Below are 12144 nucleotides of genomic sequence, written 5' to 3'. Positions count from 1 at the left end.
CTTTATCTAGATCTATTTCTAATTGTTTCCACTCAACCTTTGGTCATTGTGAGGGAATACCTCACATCTGTGATTCTTATGATACCCCTGGCAAGACTCCACTTGAGAAAGATATAGTGGTATCTGAAATTTCTTTAGTCCCAGCATCAACGTCCTTTATCTTTTCAAATCCAGATGGTTTGTCATAAGGCAAATAGTTTGGTGGAGACAACAGATATTCTTAAATCTAGGTCTCCCTTCTTCCTGTCTGCTCCAAAGCTGTCAGTCGCCACAGGCGCTTCAAATATCGTTTTGGAAGCAGTTTCAGGACAGATAGAAGTGCAGAGATATGGCTAACCTAGAACAGATGCAAGGACATAAATGTCAAAGAGATGCTTGCCCTGATCAAGTTACTCAATTGTCTGAACCATCTTTAGTCCCCAGGACCTCTTCAAGTGGTTACAGACAATACCACAGCCATGTGGTACATGAGCAAGCAAGGGAAAACCAGATTGTACCCCCTTTGCAGACTAGTCATGTTAGCTTGGGTTATAGCTTCACAGCACAATCTCATTATACAGGCATCCTACATTCTGTTAGGGCAACATTGTGAGCAGGACCAGGGCAGACCCTTATGGATGAAAACTTTGAGGGAATCTTCCTAAATTTGATCTACCAGTGAGGAGTTCCTTATATAGACCTCTCTGCCTCCTCTCTGAACAATCAGCTTTCAAGATTCTTTTCCAGGACAGCATACAAGAAGACCTGGAAGACAGATGCCTTTTCTTTTCCTTGGACAGGAATTTTACTGAATTCTTTTTCCACCCTTTCCACTGATATCCAAGATACTTCTGAAGATTCATTAGAAGTCCTCCAGGATCATTGTGGCAAAACCCTTATGGCCAAGACAGCAGTGGTTCTCCCTTGTTTTGGAAATGGCCAGGGGCAATTACTGCAAGCTTCCTCACAGGCTGGCTCTACTCACACAAGATAAGGGGTGTTTGATAGACCCCAACACTAATCAACTTCAGTTAACTGCATGGATGATAAGGTCTTAATTCCCTTTAGGCACCTGTTTACTGAAGATTTGCAGCAAGTACTAATGGAAACAAGAAAGCCTGCTACTAGAAAGACATATATTAGCAAGTAGAAAAGGTTTAGTTGGTGCTAACACTATAACCAGCACCCATTTACGGCTAGTTGTTCTTTGGTTTTACAATATTTGTGTGAGTTGCTATCCTGTGGTCTTTCTTACTTCTCTGTCAAGGTTCATTTATCTGCCATTTCAGCATGTCTGCCCTTGGATCCTCCTCTTTCAGTACATTCTTTTTTTTAATATTTTTAAAAGGGGTTTTGCTTAAGAGGCCTACAAGAAAACTTAGTGGCTCCTCCTTGGGATCTTAATTTTGTTTTAGAGAAGCTAATACTTGCTCCATTTGAACAAGCTAACCTGGCTAACTTGTGTTTTTTAACATGAAAAACAGCTTTACCGATTGCTCTGACCTCTAGAAGAATGGTATCTGAATTGCAAGCTCTTACTGGGAGTCAACCCTGTCTCATTTTCCACAGGGACAGGGTTTATTTGAGAACGAATCATCCTTTTATGCCTAAAGTGATATCTGGGTTTACTTTAAGCCAAACTGCCCATCTCCCTGTTTTCTTTCCTGAACGTAAAAATGAGAAAGAAAGGATACACCATGCCTTGTATGTTCTCAAACAGCTCAGTTACTATCTTGCCAGAACAAAATCTTTCAGATCTTTGAATCAGTTGCTCATTTCTTGTGAAGGAAAGACGGGTCAGCCGGTGTCAAAGCAGACTGTTTCCAAATGGTTACCTAAAGCTATTATCTTTTATAATACTCACCACCACAAGACTATTTCAGACAGGGTCATTCTCCTTTCAGGTTCTGCCCCCCACCTATTTTCATTTAAAATGTGTACTTTTTGTTTTGTTTTCTTCTTTTAAATGAAAATAGGTGGGGGGCTTCACCCCACCCCCCAGTGTGGGGGCAGTGCCCCCCCACACACCCCTAACTATATATATCAACTCCAGGGTCACACGACATTGGGGAGGGGGACAAATCCCAGTTTTATGCCTTGAATACTGTTTTTCGATCAAATGAACTTAAGACCAAATGAGTGTCGATCAAATGGTCTGTCGATCAAATGTGGTAGACCCCACCAGACACCCAGAAAAAGTACTTAGCACACCCTCAGATAGGCAGCATTGGTCCAAAGGGTCACCGGTTGATGCCATGATGGTTGCGGCAGCCACAAAAAAAAAGGTTGCACAGGAGAGCTCTACGGTCCATCTTCTAGACAGGAAGTCTTGGGCTGTGCATCTTTTTGTCAAGCGGACCTGTGTGTCAGCCACATTTGCCTTGCATACGCTTAATTATTGTAATCAGACTGCAGAGGGACCTGGGCAAAGAGGTTGTGGAGCCTGCCCCAAGGTCCATGTCTGCAGATGCCAAAAAGTTTTTTTCCTCCTGCTTGGCCACCCTTACTTCTGTCTCAAATACTTCCATGAGGCTCCTATCACATGCGACTAAAGCTGCCTCTCGGGCTGCCAAAACAGGCATAGCTATTAGGCGACATGCCTGGCTCCAGCTTTGTGCTTTCTCAGAGCCTTTCAAGCCATCTTTCATGAATGCCTCCTTTGATGGTTCCACCTTGTTTAGAAAGCGGTCCGTGATACTTTAGTCCAGATTGAGAAGGATGGGAAGACTTTGTCGGCCGTTGGGATCAGCTTCTCCAGCCCACAAAGATCCTTCTCTAGGAATCAGTGTGGTGTTAGGAAGATGTGGTTCAGGAAGTCTAAAGGTTCTCCCCAGGATGCTCTGGATTCCCCTTCCCCCAGAGGCAGAGGGGGATACAACAGATGCCGCCCTCATGGCAGAGGGGGTCTGAAGAACCAAGGATGTTCTTCGTGTTTCACTGTTGCAGTCATCACACTTGGGTTATCTACCTGCAGGTAACCCTCAGTCGGCCTGAATACCAGAGACTTAGTATTTCTGTGTCGGTTGCTGTCACTTCAGGACTGACGTCATGTTGTCAGGGGTATAAAAACAGGCAGCCGATGCCATTACATCAGTCTTTCTTGCTGAGGAGGAACCCGAACAGAAGCATTTTGCAAGTGCCGGTCGGCTGCTACCTGAATTTTTCATTTTCAAATTGAATAATCCTGAAGTCTTCTAAAGCTAAGTACCCCGGTGGGGATACTTTTTTCTTGCTCTAACCGATACAATTGTCTTCCCTGTGGAAAGCAAATAACTCTCAGAGATTTTCATTCTTACTGCGTCACCTGTTTAGGGCCAGACCATGACATCCCTTGCTGTCGGTTTTGTGCCTTGTTTAACGCCTGAACCATTCATCGTCGAGCTCTCTTTGTCGCTAAATTCTTTTGCTCACGATCTCCGTATTCTGAAATAGCTTTGGTAAGCCATCCGACTACTGATTTTCCGAAAAAACGTAAGGATAAAGACAGAGAGAGACCGCATAGGTCCAAAACTGCCGACGGCACTTCCGTCAAGCTAGTCACTAGTCCGCCGGTACTCAGTGAGGCACCTTTGCAGCCTCTGATGCTCGCTTCAGTGGATTCGCAGGCCTCTGCTGAGACCCATTCGGAGTCCGGTATGCCACAAGATGCTTCTTCTACTATGGAACCTGCAGATGTCTCTACCTTGGATGGGTCTGGAGCCGCTGTTCAGGCACCGGCTTCTGAGGCAGTTCTTCGCTGTACTGATGTTTGAATTAAGCCGACAACTTCATTTGTAACCATAACAACCAGTTTCTTAGGCCCAGAGTACGCACTACTCCTAGAAAACCGACAACCAAAGGGCATATTCAGGCTCCCATGCCACAAAAACAAATGCTTAGAATGGCTGAAGACCTTATTACACTGATTAGGGGAAGTCAGCCTTCCCCTGCAAAGAGATAAAGAACCCAGTCCCGTTCAGGTTCTGCAGATCAGGAGTAAGATGACTCTGACATTTCTGATTATGAAGACATGCCCTTATCCACCTGTGAGGATTCAGATGCAGAGGAATCCATTCCCTCTGTCTCCCCTCCAGAGGATTTTTCTTTTGGTGAAACCTTGCATACTTTAAGAGAGCATTGGGAATGCCAAGACTATCTTCAGTCCAAAAAGAGACAGAGAATTTTTAGAGTTGCCTCAGCACAGTCCTTTAGCTATACCCCCTGTCCTGGATGTTGTGGATGATGTTTTCATAGAATCCAGTCTTACTCCTGACACTTCACCTCCTGCCCCTAGGAAACGTGATAGGTACTACAGAGTACCTGATACTCACAAGTTTCTGTTCAAGAATCCTACTGCTGACCTAGAGATCATTTCCCAGGGGCCTAAAAGTATCAAGGCTACTACAGCCAAGAATCCCACCCCTTCGGACAGGGATTCCAGAGCTTTTGACAGATGGGGTAAGAAGGTATATACCTCTGCAACTCTTGCTATCAAGGCTTTGAATTGCCAGTTTCACATGCTAAAGGAGCTTATTAAAAAAAGTGGTAACTTTTCCAGACTGTGCAGAAAGTGAAGAATTGCAGGAGCTTATGCACTCTGCAAAACAAGTCAGTAAGCATACTTTGCAGTGTGGCTTTGATGCCCTAGAAGCATCTTGCAGGCAGCAGTCACTGGCTCTGTACTAAGAAGACATGCTTGGCTGAAGGAGCAGACCTTGCCAGATCATGTCAAATCGAAATTACTAGATGCTCCTTTGAATAAGGACTCTTGGTTTGGCACCAAAGCAGAAGAGGTTCTTAAAAAAATGGAAGAAAAAGTTAAATCTATGCAGACTGTTAAAGAATTCTTACAAGTGCAACCACCTAGATTCAGTAGGCATAGCCCTTCAGAAACACTGGTCCTTTCCAGCCCCCTCCAGGCCTTCTTAAATAAGACCCAGGGGAAACAGACCACCCATACTACAGTATCAGGGTATGCAGAGCTTTAAGCAATGGAGTGCCTCCACCCCCTAAAGCAGGGAGTGGTAAGCCACCTCCTTATGGAAAAAGCTCACAATGACTTCTTCAATCCACTTCCCAGCCCTGTCTAACTGCTTGTGCCCCTAGGAGGAAAACTTGCCTTTCATGCAAAAAACTGGATGTCCATCACCCAGGACCGATGGGTCCTCAGCATTGTATCCCAGGGGTACATTTTTATTTCCATTCTCTGCCAACCCCAAGCAGGTTTCCAGACCTTCCTCCAAACCAGGAGGCAGAGGTTCAAACCCAAGTACTTTCCCTGCTCAATATCAGAGCTATTCAGCCTGTTCCAGTAGAACAGAGGGGTCAAGGATTCTACTCCAGACTATTCCTGCTACCCAGGAAAGAGGGCTCTTGGCGCCCAATTCTGGATCTTTCAATTCCCAACACCTTTCTGGTGGTACCAAAATTCAAAATGCTTACCCTGCAACAGCTTCTTCCTATGTTAGCCAAGGATGCCTGGTTAGTCACACTAGACTTAAAAGAAGCCTATCTGCACATCCCTTTAAGGGAGTCATGCAGGAAGTATCTACATTTCAGGGCAGGATCTATGCATTATCAGTTCTCTGCACTTCCCTTTGGCTTATCTACTGCACCCAGGGTATTCACAAAATGCCTGGCTCCAGCCATTGCATACTGCAGGCAGAGAAATATCCAAATTGACCCATACTTGGACGACTTCCTGATTCAGGTGGACAGTCAGGAATTGCTGCTTCAGCACCTGGCATTTGTAAAAAGCCTTCTCACTTCCTTGGAGTATACCATCAACGAAAATAAATCACATTGGCACCCAGTCAAAAGATTGTATTCCTGGGAGCAAGCTTGGACACAGCTTCCCAGATGGCATTCCTCACTTCAGAAATACAAGTCTATCTGACAGATTACTTCAAACAAATGGCCACCAGAACCCAGCTATCTGCAAGAAAAATACTGCAAGCCCTAGGGTTCATGGCCTCATGTGTACTGCTAATTCCATATGCAAGACTGCGTATGAGGAAACTTCAGTGGTATTTAAAAAGTCTTTGGTGCCAACATTCTCAGGACCTGGAAACAGTCATTCCTATCATACCCTGTCTAAGGACAGAGTTCCTTTGGTGGGCAGAAGCATGCAACCACAACAAGGGACAGACATTCACTCTACCCCACGCCACCCAAACCCTGACCACAGATGCATCAGACTATGCCTGGGGGGCTCATATGGCTGGTAAATGTATTCAGAGCCACTGGAGCCCAAGTCAGATTCATCTGCACATCAACCAGAAAGAGATGCTAGTTGTACAGAATGCCCTGACAGCTTTCAGATCCCTACTCTTTTCAGGACAACTGCTAATAAAAACAGACACCACAGTTATGTGGTACATCAACAAGCAGTGGGGAACCCATTCTTATACCCACTCTGCAGGTTAGCCATGGCCCTGTGGCACACGGCCTTGGACATCCAAGTCCACCTACAAGCTCAGATGTTGCAGTCATCATATTTGGGGTATCTGCCTGCAGGTAGCCCTCAGCCGGCCTGAATACCAGAGTCTTGGGATTTCTGCGTTGGATGCTGTTGCTTCTTCCATGACATCAGGTCGTCAGGGGTATAAAACATGCAGCCGACACCATTACATCAGTCTTTCTTGCCGTGCAGTGTCCCCAAAGCGGAAGAGGTTCGCAAGTGCTGGTCGGCCGACTCCTGAAATTTTCTTTTTTGAGTTTCACACCTGAAGTCTTCTAAAAGATAAGTACTCGTTGGGATCCTTTTTTCTTGCTCTAACCGATGTCAGAAAAAATTAATAATTGTCTTCCCTGTGTAAAGCGAATACCTCATAGAGATTTTCATTCTTACTGCGTCACCTGTTTAGGCTCAGACCACGACATCCCTTGCTGTCAGTTTTGTGTCTTGTTCAATGCCCAAACTATCCGTCGTTGGGCAATTTTTGTAGCTAAATACTTTCGCTCTCAATCTCAGTACTCTGAAATGGCGTTGGTAAGCCATCCAACTACCGATCTTCTGAAAAAACGTAAGGATAAAGACAGAGACAGACTGCATAGGTTCGAAACTGCCACTGACGCTACCATTAAGCTAGTCACCAGTCCGCTGGTACTCAGTGAGGCGCTTTCGCAGCCCCTGATACCTGCTTCTACAGATTTGCAGGCCTCTACTGAGAACCATTCGGAGTCCAATATGCCGCGAGATGCTTCTCCAACTATGGAACCTGCGGATGTCTCTACCTTGGATGGATCCGGAGCTGCTGTGCAGGCACCTGCTTCTGAGGGTGTATTCAGGCCTACCGATTTCCATATTAAACCGACTACTTTGTTTCAAGCCAAAAGTACTGAATTTCTCAGGCCTAAAGTTCGTACTACACCTAGGAAACCGACGATCAAAACACATTCTCAGGCCCACAGGCCTCAAAAACAAATGATTAGAATGGCTGAAGACCTTATTACCTTTATTAGGGGAACCAGCCTTCCCCCTCAGAGACCTAGAACTGATTTTCTTTCTGATTCTTCTGATCAGGAATCTGATATTTCTGTTCCTTCTGACTACCAGGACATACCCTTATCTACCTATGAGGATTCTGATGCAGAGGATTTCATTCCCTCTGCTTCCCCTCCAGAAGATTTTTCTTTTGGTGAAACCCTGCATACCCTTAGGGAGGATTTCCACTGGGAAAGCCAGGACTACTCTCAGTACAAAAAGAGACTCAGGGAATTTTTAAACCTGCTTCAGCACAGGCCTGTAGCTATCCCTCCTGTTCTGGAGATTGTAGATGATGTCTTCGTGGAATCCAGCCTTACCCTGGATACTTTGCCTCCAGCTCCCAGGAAACTTGACAGGTACTATAGAGTACCTGACTCTCTCAAATTCCTTTTCAAGAATCCTACTGCGCATCCAGAGACCATTTCCCAAGGACCAAAAGGCATTAAGGCCACTACTGCCAAGAATCCTACCCCTTCTGACAGGGATTCTAGGGCTTTAGATAGATGGGGTAAGGAGGTATACACCTCTGCTACTCTGGCCATTAGGGTTTTAAATTGCCAGTTTCATATGTTAAAGTATCAGCAGCATATAATGGGGCTAATTAAACAGAAAATGATGTTGAGTCCTGACTGTGCAGAACACAAAGATTTACAAGAGTTAATGCATTCTGCTGACCAAATTGGTAAACATACTTTGCAGTGTGGTTTTGATGCTTTAGAAGTATCTTGTAGGGTTGAAGTCACTGGGTCTGTTCTTAGAAGGCATGCTTGGCTTAACTCATTAACCCCGAGTAACTTCTCAGGGCGCCTTTGTGCTTACACCCGAGCGCTCCCTGAGACGTATGAAAAAGCATGATGTTCCACCTGAGTGCCTTCTACAGGTGCCGTTAACTTTGTAGTAAAGTTTTAGCTGCACTGTTAAAATTAAATTGAAAAAGTACCTGAACTTTGTCAGGTACCTTCTCAACTTAATTTTCAGTGTGGATTAACATTATGTTTATATTTAAAATTTACGAGAAAATCGGCTTGCTGTGCACTCTGAATCTGCTTGTGATCACAGCAAGCCGATTCTATATGTGTTGCAAGAACCAAGTGGTGGAAGCCAATCAGATTCTTGCAATCCGAGCCACCACTTGTCTGACACCTCCAACCCCCCCGACCTGCATTTTCCTTGTTCTGTTACAATAAATAGAGGGTCCTCCAGTAACAATTGTCACTTGCTTTATTGCTACTGGAATCTTCTGTCTACTGTAGCAGAATATTTTTGTGCACCGTTTTGGGAGACCACCGGTAATTCATCCTAATGGAGATTACATCCATGAAAAACAGCTGCAAGGTAGATCTTCCTTCCATCAAGGTAAGTGCTCATTGTACAGAATAAAGGAGGCTCTTTTTCCAATCCAAAAATCTTTTACATTAAAATTTTAAAAATAAGGAGAGAGATTCGAGGAAGGCTTACAGCTGGTCTCGTAGTTCGTAAACTGAGCCGAAGTCCTAGCTGTGAACCATTTTTGCTGAGCTGTTGTATGACTGAATAGTGTGAGTGGCTGGATGGAAAGCATGTGGTGTCTGGTAAGGTGACAGTTGGTGTGCTGGTAATGAGGAAGGTAGATAACGTACCCACTGGTCCTAATTACAAACTGAAGTTGCCAGTGGTAATTGTCCTGTGTGGAGAAAGGTAATGAAATCTTGCTCTAATGCTGTTGTCAGAGACGTTTCATATTTTGCAGAATGTTGATCTACTTTCTGGTTGTTTAGCAATCCGGCTCAAATACATGGCCACTCTACTTAGTTTGTGTTCCCCCTCTGCACACCATTTCATATTTTGCAGAATGTCGATCTACTTTGTGCTTGTATAGCGATCCGGCTCAAATACATGGCCACTTTACGTAGTTTCTGTTCCCCCGCTGCACATCCACTTGAGTCACTTGTAATTTCTCGAGTGTCCAGAACAGTCTGTTGTCAGAGCACAGTTTAGAAGTGCAGGTGCATTTCGGACCACAGCACGGTTGCAGTGCTGTGCAGAAATAGCCAGGTGTCAAGCCCTTGCTTATTTGGCTTTAGTACAGCCTGTCATTCCTGATCGGTAGCTGCTTATGGGTTTGTTTTATTGATCAAGCAGCAGACAGCATTGGCAGCGTGAGAAAGCAGGACTAAAAGTTGTGTTCTGTCTGTTTACGATTGTTTTCAAAATGTTTACAGCATTTGAAATGTAGTGTATGTTCTTTTTTTAATTTCTGCGAGTCTTTTGAGTTTGTAAACATACGACAGGAATAGGCCCCACTCCAAGTCACTATAATCTAATTACATTTTTTATGTTAACCGGAAGTGCTTTTCACAGCATTCGCAGTCAAAGTGCTCAACTGATCTGGGACAAATCCAGAAGCAAACCCTGATATTATATGAATTTGAGTCTCTCTGTATCACTGAGTGTAGAGTTTTTAAATAATTCCTTTGTGAATAGCTGTGTCACCTTGGGTTAGTTTTTCTCCGATGTATGGCAAGTTTTGATGAATACGTTTGTGGAAGTTAAGGTTTTGCTGTTTTCCCCAGCATTTACCAACTTTAAACATCCAGATTCGTTGTTACAAAGGATCATGATGGTTAAAGGGGAAGTATTCATAACATTATTAATGAGGAGACCAAAAGACCAAATAAAGTATGGGCAGATTAGATGACCTGAGAATGAGGAGTGAGGGACAGTCACATTTAGCAAGGATACAAGGGTGGCATTTAGAAAATTCTATAAACATTCACACTTAAGGCTACTGCTTCCTTGAGGAACTTTGTAGATAGGTGAAGGCCAGGATTGTCAGATAGCAACAGAAAATCAGAAGTTAGGAGATCATAGTAGACACTAGGGATATAAACGAGAGGGCATTAGGAGATCCAGTAGGTTTTCTGTGTCTGTCTTGCTTAATGATGTTGTGGAAATGGAGATTTTAAGAGAGCAGTAATTATGATAGTTTTACCAAACGGGAAAATGAAAATGACTTTAGAGGCATTGGTACATTTTCAGATAGCCTTTCTATTTAATATTTTTTGGAAGAGTGCCCGCAGACACATTGGAGATGGTATTCCCAAAGATGGCAGGAGATGACCAAGCAGGCTTTGTCAGTGTGGTCTTCTGCAGATCACTGGACAGTCCTGTTGAAATTTATGACACAAGAGTAGTTCTTATTTATAGCCCTGTATTTTATTTTGTTTCATTTTATTTCTATATTTCTATATGTATTTTTATTTGTTTTGTATGCATTTTTAATTGAGAGTGATATTTGATATTTATCCTTTCATTATTAGGTTGACAATTTTCTCAACACCCACTAATGCAAAAAGGTATTTGAACATAATTTTATTTTTCTCTGTTAACTGTGTTGCATTGTAAAATGCTATAATGTTTAAAAAGTTAGATTGGTAACATACCAAACATTTTGTATTGCTATTTTTAAATAATGTGTTATACCTCTCTGGTACTTTTGTCATATACACCATTCTAACATGGTGCGGTTCCTCTTATAGTATTTCTCTGTGTTGTCCTTATTGATAGAGATTTTAGGGAAAGGCAGCTGACACAAGAAATGGACCATGTCTAACAGTGAATCCTCATATTAAGTAAAAAGAATTTAAAAATAGACTTACCTTTATTGTACGTCTCTCATTCTTTTGTTGCACCAGCATTTACAAAAGAGTTTAATTTCCTTTTGTGCAGGAATAATATATCTGTTTTCATTGTTTGCCTACTGTGAAACATATGCCCAGATGTAAAACACTGAGATAAATATTAGCAACTCATATTATTGCAGAGCTGTTGAGCCATGGACCTAGAATTATAATTCCCATTTTATGAGGAACATGCTTAAAATTATACCATCTGTATTATATTCATTTACCAGTAGACTGACCTGAAAGGTTGAAACTCTGTTGTACTACCTGTGTTCTGGTATGTCATGCACCTTGTCTATGTCATGACTTTAACCAGAATGCTTTCAGGATATCTAAAAATATGAGGCAAATGCATTTATTTAAGTGAGTACATGGCCTGGTCAACAAATGTCCTTCTCAGACATAAACCAGTCAATAATGGCAAGAGTACATATAACATATATGGCTACTGCAGAATAGCCAATCACCCATGTTAGGGGGAAAGTGGGATGAAATGGGTCTACTTGGAAAAATCCCACACAGATATGGGTAGAACATGTAGAATCCTACAGGTCTTGGATCACATCCTAATTTTCCCGAATAGCAGAGTTCCCAATTTTGATCGTTTGTAAATGGCTTCAACAAAGGATGAAATAGCTGATGTAACAGCAAACTTACCTATGATCACTAAGCAAATGTCAGAACTGAGTTTGCTCTGTTTACATATACATTGTTTGCTAGGTACGCCAAAGCACATGACAATTTAATAGCACCATCTACGTTGGCATGAGCTAAGTACTTGAAAAACAGATGGCATCACGCATGAAATCCATCCACCATTTCCTTTGTAAACTTTCCTTTTTAATATATTATTCCTGATTATGAGTGCTTAGAAAATATGTAGTCATTTATCTAATTAAACTCCAGTTTACTGTAAGCTTCAAATGACTCTGGAGAGCGTTTGGGGAAAATTATTACTCACTGTACACCAGACAGAAGAGTAGCAGCTTTATTCCACTAATCAGGGAATGCTGAGAAGTAGGCATGAGATTCAAA

The 12144-nt window shown here is 42.9% G+C and overlaps 1 protein-coding gene across 10 annotated transcripts in view; it reads left to right on the top strand.

Annotated features, from left to right (window-relative positions):
• Window positions 1–12144, top strand: part of CAMSAP1 (calmodulin regulated spectrin associated protein 1) — a 1635252-nt gene that overhangs the window by 1511997 nt on the left and 111111 nt on the right. For 6 of the 10 annotated variants that reach the window (XM_044057904.1, XM_044057903.1, XM_044057902.1 and 3 more), the window contains one exon: window positions 10747–10782. The exons of the other annotated variants lie outside the window; for them this stretch is intronic. In XM_044057904.1, coding sequence (XP_043913839.1) covers window positions 10747–10782 — 36 coding nt within the window. The remainder of the gene's footprint in view (window positions 1–10746; window positions 10783–12144) is intronic. 10 annotated transcript variants of the gene reach the window in all.

The sequence above is a fragment of the Protopterus annectens genome, chromosome 16.part0, assembly GCF_019279795.1.
Source record: "Protopterus annectens isolate FY-2018-M chromosome 16.part0, PAN1.0, whole genome shotgun sequence".
NCBI lineage: Eukaryota > Metazoa > Chordata > Ceratodontiformes > Protopteridae > Protopterus > Protopterus annectens.
Note: the sequence above shows the minus strand (reverse complement) of the source record. Positions and strands in the feature narration are given on the sequence as shown.